Source organism: Halichoerus grypus, chromosome 2 (assembly GCF_964656455.1).
Source record: "Halichoerus grypus chromosome 2, mHalGry1.hap1.1, whole genome shotgun sequence".
Lineage (NCBI taxonomy): Eukaryota > Metazoa > Chordata > Mammalia > Carnivora > Phocidae > Halichoerus > Halichoerus grypus.
The window spans coordinates 118,145,486-118,160,924 of NC_135713.1; the positions used below are offsets into that span (position 1 = coordinate 118,145,486).

Genomic DNA, 15,439 nt, shown 5'->3' on the forward strand with positions numbered 1-15,439 from the left:
AATACACAAATTAATTCAGTGCCGTGAAGAAATCAAACCAAAATGATGTGCTTGTGGAGGTGGCCTTTAGGCTGGGAGGATGAGGAAGGCCTCTGTGAAGAGTTAAAGAAGCCAGACATGTGGAGTGCTGGGAGAAGGAGCACTCCAGAAGAAGAGGGAAAGCCGCAGGCATGAAGGCTCTGCAGTGGGAAGAGACTTGGCCTGTTGGGGAAACAGAAAGGAGGCTGGAGTGGCTGAAGCACAGTGAGTGGGGAGTCAGAGAAGAGTATGGGCTGAAAGGGGAAAGACTGGCAGGGGCCAATAATGCACAGCCTTATAGGCCATGCTAGGGTGTTTGGATTTTATTCTGAAGCAATCGAGAAGTTTGAAGGGAGAGAGTGATGAGATCTTATTTACTTTTTTTAAAAAAACAAACAAACAAAAATCTTAAAAAAAAAAGGGGGGGGGCGCCTGGGTGGCTCAGTCGTTAAGCGTCTGCCTTCAGCTTGGGTCATGATCTCAGCATCCTGGGATCGAGTCCCGCATCGGGCTCCCTGCTCAGCCAAGAGCCTGCTTCTCCCTCTGCCTGCTCTTGTGCTCTCACTTGCTCCCTCTCTCCCTCTCAAATGAAAAAAAAAAAAAAAGTCTTAAAAAAACATCAATCACTCTGGCTGTTTTGTGAGCAGTGGGTTATGGGGGGGAAGAGTGAGAGACCAGATATTAGACAGGGGACTGATACTGGGGCTTGGACTAGGTTGGTGGTTTTGGAAATTGAAGGAAGGTGATTAGTATGAGATCTTTTAGAAATAAAACCTACAGGACTTGCTGATGGACAGAATGTGGGGTAGGAGAAAGGGCACAATGACTCTGGGTTTCAGACTTTCCTAACTGGATGGAGAGAGGTGCCATTTGGTATATTGTCTGGGGAAGGATCAGGTAGACGGAGCGGTTTTAAAAGTTTGAGGTACCTGTTAGATCTACAAATGGGTGTCAGTGGGCCGTTGGAAATGTGAATCTGGAGTTTGGAGCCACAGATAACTGCTTTTTTCCAAGTCAGGAGTGTGGGCCAAGGATAGGCGAGGGGGATGAAGAAAGCGTGTGGGGATTCTCAGAAAGCAGTGATAGGGCTGGGGCGCAGAGCCTGAAAGGCAGATCCTAATGGTGACAGGGGCTTCCTGGGACGCAAGGCCCTACACCCATCTCCCCACTTACGTCCACTCACTAGTATCATTTAGTTTCCATTGGCCCATGACATACCTGTCTTCCTCTGGGACTGGTTTCCTCCTGGCTCCGGGCAGTCTTCTCAGCACCACTCACTGGTTTTTCCAGTTCTGTGGGAATTTGGGAAAGGTCTGAGACCAGCCCTGTTTCCCTTGTCAGAAGCATCTTTGCTCAGGCATCCAGTGACAAATTGGTCACAAATTGAGTTCCTCCTCGCTAAGCGTCACGCTTCGCGCTGGAGGGAGGACCGGACGACCAGAGATCTGCATATGTAAATGAGTGATTAGTAGTAATTACGGGCTGAGTCAGTGGCTCCACTAGAAATAGAATCCAGGCGTCTTGACTCAGAAACTTGGGGTTCCCCTACCGCGCAGCGGACGCCGCGTCCACTCGGCGGTCGGGACCCTTTCCCGGGTATTCGCAGCACTAACAGGAGTTTCTTTGGTTTCTCAGCGGCACCTTCGCGCTTAGCAGCCCTGCGCATAGCCGGACCAGGCGTGGGCGGGACGGGGGCGGAGCCGGGCCAGGTCCGGGGCGGGGCTCTGGCGTGGGCGGGGCGTTCTCGAGTTCCGGAGTCGAGTGGCTTCCCTTGGCCGGAGTGGAGATGCAGCCGCCGCCCCGAAAAGTGAGCTGGTCCTGGGAATGGGGACTCCTGGTGGGCTGGGGGAATGGTGGGAATTGAGGGGGGCACTGGACCCGCCGTGGGGGGCGAGGAGTTGTAAAGGTTCAGGGCCTAACCCTGAAGTAACCCAGGAAACACCCCAGTCCCTCCCCGGTCCCGCCCCCTCACCGCTCCCTGCGCGGAGTGTTTTTCAGGTCCCCGCGCCAGGGGTCTTCAACCTATTCTAACCCTCACAGGTGAAGCCGGCCCAGGAGGTCAAGCTTCGCTTCCTGGAGCAGCTGAGCATCCTTCAGACCCGGCAGCAGAGGGAGGCGGATCTGCTGGAGGACATCAGGTAGCTTCTGATCTCCGCCACATACCCCCACCTTCGCTGTTGCGCGCCCCGCCTCTTCTCGAACAGATGTCGGTGGGAGCCGGACCGGGGAGGGGAAAGCAGGGGGTGAAGAGTTCTCCAACCTGCCCATTCCCGGCCCTCACTGTCGGCCTGTCTCTCCAGATACCAGATAGGACTTATTCTTCCTCCTAACCCAACACACAAACACACAGGGACCCTCTCCCAACCCCATTGACTCCACACCACTCCCTCCGCCCCACAATCAAGCTTGGGGCAGGATCTCCCCCCACTCTTCCAGACCTGTTGGAAGGCTGGAATGTATCCAGGCCCCCATCCGTCCTCACCTCCAAGCCCGGAGACGGTTCTCCAGGGGTGGGGAGGATCCTGCCGAGGCTCTGAACAATGAGGTGAGGTTGTTCTGGGTTGTGGCTGCCTGAGGTGATCTCAAGGACTCTCTCTTCAGTCTCATTCCATCCTGGTGTACTCACACTTTAGGCCTGGCTCCCCTCTTCTTCCTGCCCAGGCTGAGGAGAGGATTGAGGGTGGGAGAACAGGACTAGACAGTGACACCACTCTTCCCCTCTAATCTTCATAGGTCCTACAGCAAGCAGAGGGCAGCCATTGAACGGGAATATGGACAGGTATGGGACTCCTTTTTCTGGACTTTCCCTTTTGTTGTAGCCTCCTTTACACATAGCATTGTCTCTCTGCACATACTCCTCTTCTGGTCCAGAGCAATGGCCTAGAATTAGGCAGACTGGTGTCAGATCTCTCGTGCTACTTGTTGCCTGTGTGACCTTGGACAAGGTGCTTAGCCTTTCTTGGCCTCAATTTCTTTCTCTGTAGAATGGAATAGTAATCGTACCTTCGTGTAGGGTTGTTGTAAGGATGGAATAGGTTAATGCATGTAAATCACTTAGCAAAGTGAGTGGCACATAATATGCATCTGGTGAATGGCATTATTATACTCTGATTTCATATTCTCCCAGTTGGTGAGAGTCTTTGAAAGGTAACTGAGTCTGTGATGGCTTTCCCACCAGGCACTCCAGAAACTGGCTGGGCCATTCCTGAAGAGGGAAGGTCACCGGAGTGGGGAGATGGACAGCAGGTGGGTCCCATCGAGGGGGGAGTTCAGGGGGCCTGGAAGGGATGAGGAGCTCAAACTCAGGAACCTATGGGAGTGAAGGGCTAGTGAGGGGGGAGGGCATGTGAGCTGCAGGTAGAGCTGACACAGCAGCCAGAGAGGAGCTGACCCAGCAAGGACACTGTGGGTGCAGGCAGAGGGCATGAGTGATCCTTGTGGCTGAGCTAATGCACTGATCGATTATAGGCTCCCAGACAAGGGGGATGGGAAAGCACTCTGTCTCCTATGGTGTTCGGTTTGGTGGTGGGGGGGGGGGGGCTCTCATGAAGCTTTGGAGTGCTCTCCTCCTCAACACAGACCTTCTCTGGGGAGAGGCAGGATGGTGTTTGGTGCCTGGCGCTGCCTGCTGGATGCCACCGTGGCTGGGGGCCAAGCCCGGCTTCAGGCGTCTGACCGATACCGTGACCTGGCAGGGGGCACAGGGCGGAGTGCCAAGGAGCAGGTGCTCAGGAAGGTACGGCTCAGTGGATGGGCTGAAGGAAGGGCTGGCGTGGGGTGGGAAGTGGTCTGGGTCAGGACTGTGTGTCCATGCCCCTAGGGAGCAGAGAACCTCCAGAGGGCGCAAGCGGAGGTGCTGCAGTCTGTCCGGGAGCTGAGCCGAAGTCGGAAGCTCTACGGCCAGCGAGAGCGTGTGTGGGCCTTGGCACAGGAGAAGGCGGCTGACGTCCAGGCTAGGTGGGTTCGTGGGGAGTGGGGAAACCTGGCTGGGGGAAGGGAGCCAAGGCACCACAGCTGGGCCTGACCTTGACTCTTCTCCCTTTCCTGCACAGACTGAACCGAAGTGACCACGGGCTCTTCCACACTCGGACCAGTCTCCAGAAACTCAGCACCAAGGTTTGGGGGGATGTGGACATGAGTGGAGGCGGGAGAGAGGTGGGCAGAGTAGTCTAGTGGTTTGGAACCCAGGGGCATAAATCTGAGAGACTGGGACGAATCCAGGCTCTGCTACATCCTCAGGGTGTGCCCTTGGTTAACTTGATCTCTCGGAGTCTCGTGTTCTTCATCTGGAATGTGGAAATAGTACATTTATTTTTTATTCCTTTACTATGCGTTTATTGAGGAGTCTGTGGAGTTCCTACCTTCAGAGTCTGGTGAGGGGCAGACAGATAGTAAGTAAAGAAACAATCAGATTAAGTGAAAACGAAACAAGGTGCTATGGTAAAGGGTAACAGGATGTAATTTAGAGAGAAAGGCTGTCTGAACACACGGCCTGAATGTGTTCAGCCATGCAAAGATCTAGGGGAAGAACATTCCAGGGAGAGGAAATGGTGAGTGCAGAGGTTCCGACGTGGGAATAGCTTTGTGGGCTCGAGGAACTGAAAGAAGGCCAGTGTGGCTGGAGCACTCTGAGCAAGGGGACAGGCACTGTGAAAAGAGGTCAGAGAGGTTGCAGGGGCCAGCTCTTGTTGCACCTGGCCAGCCACAGTAAGGAGCAGTGGGGAGTTTATTTTAAATGGACATAGATGCCACTCGAGCATTTTGAGCAGGAGTTGTTGAGTACGCAAAATTTTTAGTCTAGTTCCAGGTGCATAGTAAGCACTCAATAATGTGAGAATCCATTCTGGATCTGGATTGGCCTTAGAAGGACCCCATGGGTCCAGGGCTCCTTGTTGACACCTGTTTTCTCCTCCTAGCTGTCTGCCCAGTCAGCCCAGTACTCCCAGCAGCTGAGAGCAGCCCGCAATGAGTACCTGCTCAACTTGGTGGCCACCAATGCCCACCTTGACCACTACTACCAGGAGGAATTGCCAGCCCTGCTCAAGGCCAGTCCCAGCCCAGATACCCCTGCCTCTCCTGCCTCTGCCTTGTGGGAGAGCCTCTCCTTGCTTCCTACCACTGTCAGGCTGGGTGGTGCTAGGGACCCAGCCTGCTTTGAGTGGGTAGAAGTTACATCCTTTGGTTCTGGTTTGGGTTCTGCTTCTAGCTGGCTGCATGATATTGTACAGGACACTTAGCCCCTCTGAACACCTAGTTGCCTGATTAGGGACAACTTCTGCTCTGCCTACTTTATGGGACTAATGGGGCTCAGGGGAGAGAATGGATGTGAAAATGCTTTTTAAACTGTTAAGGTCTATGCGTACATGAGGGCCTATTATTAGAAGCAGTTAACTGTCTTATTCCTTCCCTCAATCCAATTCCTCATGCCCATCACCCATCTAAACCTGGGCAGAGAGCCTACTTTGCAGTAGATGCTGGGGGAAGGGTGGTGTCATTATCTGGGGTTCTCTCCAGGCCCTGGTCAGCGAGCTGTTGGAACACTTGAGGGACCCCCTGACCTTGCTAAGCCGCACTGAGCTGGAAGCTGCAGAGATGGCCCTGGAGCATGCCCGCCGTGGAGGGCAGGCAACCTCCCAGGTGAGGACTGTGGCCTATAAGGGCTCCCCAGAGATCCTCTTCACCCTGCTCTTTCAGTACAGACCACCCACTGCATATCTGCCCCTTTTATTCTCACCCATCCTTCTTCTTCCAAGAGGGGCTGGGGACAGGCTTGGAGTGGTAACCAGTGAGCGACTACTTCGACCTTTTCCAACCCCCAGGTAAGCTGGGAGCAGGATCTGAAGCTCTTTCTTCAGGAGCCTGGAGTATTTTCCCCTACACCGCCTCAGGAGTTTCAGCCTGCAGGGACTGATCAGGTGAGACTTCTCTGTTCATTGGAACCAAACTACATGTAAAGGGGACTGTGGTTTAGGCCTTCTCCCTCATCATCCTTGTCCTGGTTAATGACTGTTCAACTGTGGAGAAGGGGTTTCAGAACTCTAGTTCATCTCCCTCCCAGCAGGACACAAACAAATTTTATTCCACGTTTCTGGCCCTTCACTACACTATCCTCTTCCTTCTCCCTCTGTCCCTCAACCCAGATCCCATTTTGGGGACTCTGTGTGTCCACAGGAATGCACACCTGTGTCCTCACCTCTTTGTCCCTGTCCCTGGAGGTTAGGACGGAGAGAAGGAAAAAGGAAGAGACTGTAGAGCGGGGGCAACAGCAGGTCCTCCTCTGAGCATCTGTGTACATTGTTCATTGAGGTGTGTGCCCTGGAGCTGGAGGAGGACGCAGGAGGCATGGCAGGGGACCGTAGCCTGGAGAAAGAGGTTCAGCGCTGGACGAGCCGAGCTGCCCGAGACTACAAGATCCAGAACCATGGGCATCGGGTGAGGTGGGGGGTGCAGGTGTTGTGGGTGGGTGGGAAGAGCTGAGAGATGAGGACCCTGGAGTCAGTGGGGGATGTCATAGGGCTGCAGGCAGGAGGGGAAGGAAAGGTATTTTAGGCCACTAGTGTGGTACAGTATTTAAGAGTACAGCTTTTGGAGCTAGACCCACCTTGGTTCAGATCCTGCTCTGTTCTTTCCTCGTTATGTAACCCCAAGTAAGGGAGTGACTTAACCTCTCTGGACTTCAGTTTCCTTATCATCAAAGTGGGGCCAATAATAGTACCCGCCGCATGAGGAAGATTAAGTGACTTAATGCACGTGAAGCCAACAGCAAAGTGCCAGGTCCATAGTCCGTTGTCCCACAGAGTATTTCTACCCACCCCTGTTCTCCGCCTTTGCAACCAGGTGCTGCAGCGGCTGGAGCAGAGGCGACAGCAGGTTCCGGAGCGGGAGGCTCCAGGTATAGATCAGCGGCTGCAGGAAGTGAGGGAGAGCATCCGGCGGGCACAGGTGAGGCGTAGCCCTGTGCCTGGGACACCTGAGATCCCAGCTCCTCATGCAACACCCTCCTCCTCTCTATCTGCCTGGTGGGGAGCAGGGAGGCAGGAGGTAGAAGGTGGACATGTTTGGGGTGGTTCCACTCACCGCCCAGAGGCAGGCCCATCCAAAGCCTTGATTGATCTCTCTTCCCCATGACAGGTGAGCCAGGTGAAGGGGGCTGCCCGGCTGGCCCTGCTACGAGGAGCTGGCCTCGATGTGCAGCGCTGGCTGAAGCCAGCCATGACCCAGGCCCAGGATGAGGTGGAGCAGGAGCGACGGCTCAGTGAGGCCCGGCTGTCCCAGAGGGACCTCTCTCCCACGGTGAGTGCCCTTTGCTCCCTACCCCTGTACACCCAGGATGGTAAAGGGTAGATCTCCCCAGAGTAGGGCAGACTCTATAAAATGGGGATCCCAACAGTACCGAAGTCGAAGAGGTTGTTGTGAGGCTGGAATGAAATATGTATAATTTTCTTGCATAGTTTGTAACACAGAGTGTTCTCGGTGAACTTTTATCATGAATATAGGATGACGATTATGAATTAAAGCTCCAAGTACGGATTCTACGTGGTTCAACTGCCGGCCACTCCACTTACTACTAGCTGTGTGATCTTGCAAAGTGGCTTGACCTTTCTGAGCCTCGGTTTTCTCCTAAGTGAAATGAGGTGGGGGCGCCTGGGTGGCTCAGTCGGTCAGCATCTGACTCTTGGTTTTGACTCAGGTCATGATCTCAGGGTCGTGCGATTGAGCCCCATATCAGGCTCTGTGCTCAGCACAGAGTCTGCTTGTTTCTCTCCTTCTCCACTGTGTGCACACATGGATATGCATGCTCTTGCTCTCAATTAAATAAAATCTTTTTAAAACATTTAAAAAAAAATAGGTAAAACAAGGTGATACACTTATGTAAAATATCCCTGGGTTATTGTGAAGATTAAATGAGGTGCTATACGTAAGATGTTTAGCATCATACCTGGCACAGAGTAAGCACTCAGTATTGTAATTCTGCGATTGTTGTTGGTGTTACCCTGCTCTGTGGTGATTTTGCTTGTGATACATGGTGGACAGATGGGTGGTACCACCTTGGGGAGTGATCTATCGGTGTTCTTTAAGGGTAGAATGGAGGCGTGGGAGATAAAATGGGTACTTGAGAGTGGGCCCCCCCAATGATGTCTGTTCTCTATCCCCTCCAGGCTGAGGATGCTGAGCTCTCTGACTTTGAGGAATGTGAGGAGACAGGGGAGCTCTTTGAGGAGCCTGCCCCGGCAGCCTTGACCACTAGGCCCCTCCCCTGCCCTGCACATGTGGTGTTCAGCTATCAGGTATCAGGTGGGCATGGGGGTGGGGATCTCCTAAGTGGGGACGGGCGACAGCCATGTCCTGAATCCTTCCTTGTGGGGCCCAGGCAGGGCATGAGGATGAGCTGACCATCACAGAGGGCGAGTGGCTGGAGGTCATAGAAGAGGGAGATGCTGATGAATGGGTCAAGGTGGGTATGGACCTTAGATTCTGACCTTGGTGGTGGGCAGGGGGCACGGCAATGGGAAGGACTTCTCTGTGGCTTGCAAGGACCCAGCCAGACAAAGCTAGAAGCCCGAGGAGGAGGGCTAGGGCCACGGGCTGCTGAGGCAAGTCTGCTATCTGTTCACATTGCTGGGTGAACAGGCTCGAAACCAGCACGGCGAGGCAGGCTTTGTCCCTGAGCGGTATCTCAACTTCCCGGACCTCTCCTTCCCTGAGAGTGGCCACGACAGCGACAATCCCTCAGGGGCAGAGCCCACAGGTGAGAATGGGAAATTCTGGGTCAGGGGACCTTGAGTGGTTGTGGCCCTGAGGTGTCGTGGCCCCGGGGCACTACTGCCCATCAACTCCCCTCACCACCTCTCCTGGGCTTCTGCAGCCTTCCTGGCCCGTGCCCTATACAGCTACACAGGACAGAGTGCAGAGGAGCTGAGCTTCCCCGAGGGGGCGCTTATCCGCCTGCTGCCCCGGGCCCAGGATGGAGTGGATGATGGCTTCTGGAGGGGAGAATTCGGAGGCCATGTGGGGGTTTTCCCCTCCCTGCTAGTGGAGGAGCTGCTTGGCCCCCCAGCACCGCCTGAACTCTCAGACCCGGAACAGGTGAGGCTTCCTTCTCCCTGGGTCCCCAGGCACCTCTAGGTTGAGCCTTCCACTCCAATGAGGCCCCATATTCATCTTAATGCCCCCTTCCTTCTCCCGATTTACTTCCTATATTGGCTTGGACCTCCCAATCTCCTTTGGCTGGGCAGAGAAGAGGGAAACTCAGGCAGTCTTCATAAGAGTGTGGTGGTCCTATTTTAGTGCTAGATAGATCTGAGTTCAGATTCGTATTGCATTGCCTCGGGCAGTGATATAATCTTGCGCTTATTTCTTTACATGTAGAACAGGGGTCATAGTACCAACTTCAGCAGCCCAACTGTCATGACTAGAGATATGGAGGTAAAGCCCTTAGCCCAGTGACCCACAGGAGGTCCTTTAATATGTGGTACCTACCGTTACAGCAGCAAGAGCCTAGGAGAGGGAGTCAGGAGAGCTGGGTTCTAGTCGGGGCTCTACCACTAAAAGGCTCCATGCTTTTCGATGGATGGCTTAACCTGAGCCTCACCTCTATGAGAAATCATAAAAATCCCTACCTCATGGGATGCTGGTGAGGAATGAGTTAATGAGTGTATGTGAAGCGCTAACAGAATGTCTGGGACACAGTGTCAGTACATATTGGCTAATGAAGTGTGTAGCAGCTAAAGCCCGCACCTGGCTAGAAGCATCTGGCCGCTCTCCAAATCAAGGAGTGATGGGACAGGAATTGAAGGCGGGATGAGAGGAAAAGGTGGTGAAACCTTCCCACGTGCCAGGAATAACTCCGTGTGCCCCTCATTCCCAGATGCTGCCATCCCCTTCTCCTCCTAGCTTCTCACCTCCTGTGCCCACCTCTGCCTTGGATGGAGCCCCTGCACCTGTGCTGCCTGTGGGTGAGTAGAGGGCCCTGGGGGCCCTGGGAGGGGAAGAGATGGGAAGGAGGAGAAAGGTTGCCCTTGGCTCCTCTGCCTGCCCTCAGGAACCTCCTCCATCAGGCTCACAGAAGCATGATGGTGAGAAGAGCTTGGGCTCTGGAGGGGAGGCAAGTGCGTTGTTGAGACTTTGCCTGTGACTTCCCAGTGTATGGTTTAGGGTGGATGTTTAACCTGCCTGGGCCTTTACAGAGTGAGGAGAAAGGTCCCTACCTCACTGAGTTGTTGTGAGAGTTAGAAAGATGGGCCTAGCTTTGTGCCTGGCCCATAGTACGCATGCCCACAGCAGCTGTTTTCTCCTGAAGATTATTTTACAAATTAGCCAGCTTTTCCCACTACGCATCCTCTGCCTTTCATGTTCTTGAATCCTGCCAACACCTTGGTTTGTGTCATCATTTTCCTTCTTGGAATGCCCACCTTTTCTAAAACCTTCCGGTACTTCCACTTTCTTCACGAAGTCTCCCTCCGATTCCAGAGGTCCCTGTGAGCATTTTCTGCACCGCCTGCTCCGGCATCTATAGTTCACTTGGAATGATTTAGCACTCAGTCATTCATTGTGTTTGTTGGTTTTTCACTCTCGGGTTGCTGACAGCCATTGGGAGTGGGGGTGCTGTGAGTCCATCTCCCCCTCTCAGCAAGGTGCCAAGTAAGAGTGGAGGATGGATGGATTGATGGATTTTATGGCTCTAAGATTAGGGACTCTTCATTAATTCATCAAATATTTACAGAGTTCCACTGTCCTAAGTGCAGGAGATGCAGCAATGAACGAAACAAAGCCTGAAGACTGACTTGTGGTTCTTGTTTGCAGACCAAGACCTGGACTGCCTTGGACCCCTGGACATGATGGTACCTCGACTCAGGCCGGTAAGGGTCCCTCCCTTGGAGGAGATTGTGTAATTCCAACTTGTCCTGTTTTGTCTGCAGGGCTGAGGGAATGGATAGGGATAGCCCCAAGGGAGGGTTCTGGAGTACTGACTCTGTGTCCTCTACAGATGCGTCCACCGCCTCCCCCACCAGCTAAAGGCCCGGATCCTGGCTACCCAGATTCTCTCACCTGAAGCCAGGGGGATTGCTGTCCCCCCAGTGATGCTGCTGTCCCTATTCCTATGATGTCAGAGACCAACCCCTCAATGATCTGGAGCGACACAGCCAAAAGCTGCAGTCTCCCCCATTTCCACTCTCACCTCCGGGGGTAGAAACTTTCCATCTCCCCATTTCTGGGGCTGGAACTCACTCCTTTTCCTCCATCATACTTCTGCTATCTCTAGGGCTGGAACTACCCCTCTTTCTTCTGCCACCACCCCATCTGTAGGGTGGTGAAATATTCTGTAATCTCTGGGGCTGGAACCCATCTTCCAAAGTCTTGAGTGGCTCCAGCCCATCTGTGTCTCCACCCTGGCTCTGTGACCCACCCCACTGGGTCTGTGACCCATGGCCACTGGGGTTGGGGGCTGGGACAGGAGCAGGCCTGTCAAAAGGAGCTGGAGCCAGTATGCAAAACAGCTGTAATGGTCTGAGCGGATTTATTGACAGTGAATAAAGGGCACTAAGCCCAAGCCAAGGGCCTGGGCCTCTTGTGCCAAGAGGGCAGGGGGCCTAAGGTGCTATTGCTTTAAGGGCCCACCGAGGGCAGGGGCCTGCTCCCAGCTGCCACGCTCTAGCAAATGGAGCGAGGTGATGGGGAAGGGGTCAGGCGGCCTGTTGGCAGGCAGGGGAAGTGAAAGAGACTGAGGGATGGGGGTGGGGAGACTTCTCTCGAGGTCCCCCAGCCTGAAACCATGCAACTCCAGATGGACGTAGAGCTGGTTCCTCAGCTGGGGGGCAGTGCTGTCCAGTGGAAAGGAGCTCCTTTATGCCCACCCACCCCCTGGCCCTGCCAGCTCGTAGTCCCATCAGCACAATGAAGAAGGAGCCTTGGAGGAGAGGAACGGTAACAGTGTTGCTTCCTATTCAGGATGTGTCTCAGCTTTTCCCCGGGGGCTGCAGGACCTTCCCTGTCTCCTGGAGCACATGCCCACTCCCCACCACTAAACCAAAGACTTTGTAGCAAAGGCCATCCCTGGGAGTACAGCGAGCTAATGGGCTTAGGTGGTGTACGTAGGGGGTGGGAGTGTAGGGGGTGGGAGAATGAGATTATCTGATTTGGGGCCCAAGCAGACTCACCTCACACACCCCCTGCTCCCCGTGGTGGGGACACCTGTGAGAGAGAAGTGGTCAACAATGGGAGAACAGGATGTGGGTCATAAAAGTGCCATCTCCCCCGCGCCCAGGGTAGGAGGCAATAAGAGCTGAGCCCACCGTAGCCCTGCCCATGCCTTCATACCTGGTGATCTGAGGTGTCCAGTTTGCTTGGCTGTCCAATTGCCTCTCGACTGGCCAGTCCTGGGCTTGGGCCCTTCCCTCCAGCCCCTAGCATGGGCTCTGCAGAGGCTCTAGGGTTCCCCTCAAGTGCACAAGGGACTAGGCTGCCATCCCTGAGTCCTCCGTTCTGTATTGGGGGACTGGCGAGGCCCAGGGGCTGTGGCCTCTCAGGGGGCACACTCTCAGTGGCAGGTATCCCTGCCCTGGGCTGCCCTCCCCCAGACCCTTGACTACCCCCTGTGTCCTGCCCTCCACCAGACCCCCAGCTCCTGTCCGTGGGAGAGCCATCACGATGTTCATGTAGTCCATAGCGTTTCTCAATGTGTGTCACCCGGAACCTGGGAAGGGAGGGAACACTGGGGCTTACGACCACAACTCAGAGACTGCTTGGCTTCCCCTCAACCAGGGACATCCTGGGTTTCATGGCCACTTCCCTCTGGCCTAGGGGGAGGGGGGAGACCTCCCCAGATTATGGGGCACATTGTACAGCCTGACTGCTGCTGTAACTCACAGTCTAGGAGAACAGAGCTGGGGCCCACCTTTGGAGTCAGGCGCCTGATCACTGGGGCTCCCACCTCAAACTCCCTCTTTCTGGGGCTTTCTATCCCCACCTGCCCACGGAGAACACGGTGGTCTCTCCAGGCCGGGGGCGGCTCTTTCCTTCCTTGGAGCGTCCCTGGCGGACAAGTGGGGGCCTCTTGTTCCGGCTGCAGTGGATGCAAGGGGCTGCAGAGCCCAGATGCACTGTGTGATGATGGGAAGGGGCTCCATCTTGCAGGCTGGAGGTAACATCCACGCTGGACAATAGGGAAGAAGGGAGCAGGAGTGACATTACCATTTCCTTTCCTTTTCCATTTGCTCCTGTTCTTTCAGCTTCTTAAACCCCCAGATGCCCCACTTTCCCCAGGCCCCAGCATTCTTGTATTTATCTAATAAACACAATATTAAGATTTTAGTTGTCATGTGTTCTTTTTCCCAGGGTTGTTTGCTAAAAAGAGGGCAATGTTTAACTCAAAGGAATGGCACAGGGATAAATGTCAGGCTTGATGATACCCAGATGGGAAGTATGGTTTGAAGAACTCAGATTTCTATAAAACTTCTTTCTTCATATAGGATAGGCAGCTTTGCCTCCCCCCTCCCCCCAGACATGCGAGAACATTGGGAAAGGACTGTGCTGGAGGAGAGGATACTCTCCAAGGCAAGCTAAGTCATGCTGGCCCTTGTTTCCAGCTCACCTGGACAGCTGCACTGTCCCTTCTCCTTCACTGTCCCCCAGCATCTCCTTCAAGGCCTCAGCATTGGCTGAGGGGAGAAGGAAAAGAGGGAGTCAGTGGAGGTGGAGGTCAGGGCAAGAGAAAGTTGAGCGGGGCTGGGGAGAGCAAAGGGCCAGTCTACACCCACCTTCATTTTGGATGATGCAGCGAACAATCCTCTCTACGGTGTCCTCGTTCATGTCATCGTCCTCAGCTGAAGGATGAGAGGTTGGCAAGGAAGCAGGAAATGAGTCAGCTTTGGGTGGACATTACCTGGTGGCTTCTGTGGCTTACTGCTCAAGACCTATCCCTTTGTCTATTTGCCATCATGCTGGATGTTAACATTTAGGGGTCAGGGCAGAAAAAATGGGAAAGTTAGTGGGAGCCCAAGACTACCAACAGTGGGCCCTTCCCATCCATGCTGCCTTTCCTAGGCTTGCTTTCAGGGTGGGGTCATCCCACTTGCTGACTCAAGAAAGCGTCATTAAGCCTCCTGAAGGCTTGGTCAGGATTTGGCCTCTTGGCCAGGAAGGCAGAAATAGGTGTGGGGTGAAGGGTATGGGAGAAAGGTGACTGAGCCAGGTTCTAGGCTCCTCACTCACGGGGCTGGAGCTGGGCATCGTCAGGCTCCGAGCCCCTCGACGTGCGGCAGCGGTAGCCCTTCTTCTTGAGCACGTGGCAGATCATGAAGCCTACGAGGCCCATGAGGAAGAAGACCAGCACAAGCAGGAAGAGCATGTATAGCCCATGTTGGGGCGGCTCCAGGTCTGGCTGTGGTTCCGACATGAGGCCCTGGGGGGCGAGCGCGGGCCAGGGAGCCTCCTGGGGTTAGGGGGCTGCAGCTAGGGACTGGGGGAGGGATAGGAATTCGGTCCTCAGGACCCGAAACCGACGAGCCTCTGAGGTCCGGCCCCACCCCCCTACCCAACCAAGGAGCTGTCCGTGCCAGGGGTGCTGGTCCGGGGCAGGGGTGCCAGACGGCGGCTGCGCAAGCCCTCTTCCACGACCCTGATTCTGCTTCCCCGACGCCCAGAGCGTTCCCCTTTCCAGCTTGTCCTGCGCTTCCGTCCCTCCCAAGGACACTGCAGAGCGAGATGGGACGGAATTCTCAGGCGGCCGGCGCAAGAATCGCGCCTGAGTCAGCGTCCGCACCTCCTCCGCGCCGGCCTGAGCCAGGCCTCTGCAACCCCCTCCCCTGCCTGTATGCCCGCACAACGCCACCCCTTTCGGTTCCTCCCATCCTCACCACCTGGCCCACTCGGTACCGGTGGTTTGGTTCTGGCTCCGGCTCCGGCTCCGGTTCCGGCTCCAGGGACGTCCTAGTCCGGCTCAGGGCCCCCGACGCCCTCCCGGCGCTCATCCCTTGCTTCCTCCCCCTCCCCCCTTCGCCGCCTCACCGGCTCCGGGCTCCGGCTGCAGATACCGGTGCCGCGGCAGGCAGGGGGAGGGAAGGATGAAGAGGGATGCGGGCTAGTTGGGAGCGGCGGCTGGCTCCGGACAACTCTGGCTGTGGGAAGGGGAAGGAGATGGGGGTGGGGGGCGCCGCCGCAGCCGCTCTAGGTTCCCAAATGCCTTCGCCAGTCGCCAGCCCGGGACCAGGGGGCGGAGCGCAGGTGTGCGGGGCGGAGAGCGAGAGCCTTGCGCGCTTGTGAGCGCAAGTGTGGGGCGCGCGTGACTGCGCCGCCCCTCCCGGCCCCCCCGGGGGGGAGTGTGCGGCGCCGAGTCTCGGTCCGGGTGGGGAGGACAGGCAGTCAGAACAAAGTGCTCTCCACTGGTCTATCCCGCATGCTTGGCGCGGCTCCTGCCCTCAAA

The 15,439-nt window shown here is 55.3% G+C and overlaps 2 protein-coding genes across 6 annotated transcripts; one reads left to right on the top strand and one right to left on the bottom strand.

Annotated features, from left to right (window-relative positions):
- Positions 1-1,750: 1,750 nt before the first annotated feature.
- FCHSD1 (FCH and double SH3 domains 1) lies at positions 1,751-13,329 on the top strand. 2 transcript variants are annotated; one of them, XM_036116375.2, is made up of 20 exons: positions 1,751-1,825; positions 2,059-2,156; positions 2,752-2,797; positions 3,197-3,264; positions 3,598-3,754; positions 3,839-3,975; positions 4,071-4,134; positions 4,935-5,063; positions 5,533-5,655; positions 5,838-5,933; positions 6,325-6,450; positions 6,856-6,960; positions 7,150-7,311; positions 8,178-8,306; positions 8,390-8,473; positions 8,650-8,767; positions 8,885-9,105; positions 9,887-9,974; positions 10,822-10,877; positions 11,006-13,329. In XM_036116375.2, the coding sequence occupies exons 1-20, from the start codon at positions 1,805-1,807 to the stop codon at positions 11,069-11,071; spliced, it is 2,094 nt and encodes a 697-aa protein (XP_035972268.1). In that variant the 5' UTR covers positions 1,751-1,804; the 3' UTR covers positions 11,072-13,329. The 2 variants fall into 2 exon arrangements, with proteins under 2 accessions (XP_035972268.1, XP_035972270.1); XM_036116377.2 differs by having other exon boundaries at positions 3,619-3,754.
- Positions 11,745-15,356, bottom strand: RELL2 (RELT like 2). Of its 4 annotated transcripts, none has more exons than XM_036116384.2 (8): positions 14,893-15,356; positions 14,230-14,476; positions 13,776-13,841; positions 13,610-13,676; positions 12,986-13,171; positions 12,337-12,712; positions 12,177-12,210; positions 11,745-11,926 (listed from the first exon to the last, which is right to left on the bottom strand). In XM_036116384.2, the coding sequence occupies exons 2-7, from the start codon at positions 14,411-14,413 to the stop codon at positions 12,178-12,180; spliced, it is 912 nt and encodes a 303-aa protein (XP_035972277.1). In that variant the 5' UTR covers positions 14,414-14,476; positions 14,893-15,356; the 3' UTR covers positions 11,745-11,926; position 12,177. The 4 variants fall into 4 exon arrangements, with proteins under 4 accessions (XP_035972277.1, XP_035972275.1, XP_035972278.1 ...); XM_036116382.2 differs by lacking the exon at positions 14,230-14,476 and adding an exon at positions 14,552-14,709; XM_036116385.2 differs by having other exon boundaries at positions 14,874-15,356.
- Between the last annotated feature and the right edge of the window lie 83 nt (positions 15,357-15,439).

Excerpts from the sequence above, each read along its gene's own strand:
- FCHSD1 (XM_036116375.2), top strand. The coding sequence starts at position 1,805 with ATGCAGCCGCCGCCCCGAAAA. Across the intron at positions 1,826-2,058 it reads TGCAGCCGCCGCCCCGAAAA|GTGAAGCCGGCCCAGGAGGT; the intron begins GTGAGCTGGTCC and ends TAACCCTCACAG. Across the intron at positions 9,106-9,886 it reads AACTCTCAGACCCGGAACAG|ATGCTGCCATCCCCTTCTCC; the intron begins GTGAGGCTTCCT and ends CCTCATTCCCAG.
- RELL2 (XM_036116382.2), bottom strand. The coding sequence starts at position 14,987 with ATGAGCGCCGGGAGGGCGTCGGGGGCCCTGAGCCGGACTAGGACGTCC. Across the intron at positions 13,677-13,775 it reads CTGCATCATCCAAAATGAAG|CCAATGCTGAGGCCTTGAAG; the intron begins GTGGGTGTAGAC and ends TTCTCCCCTCAG. Across the intron at positions 12,211-12,336 it reads TGGACACCTCAGATCACCAG|GTGTCCCCACCACGGGGAGC; the intron begins GTATGAAGGCAT and ends TCTCTCTCACAG.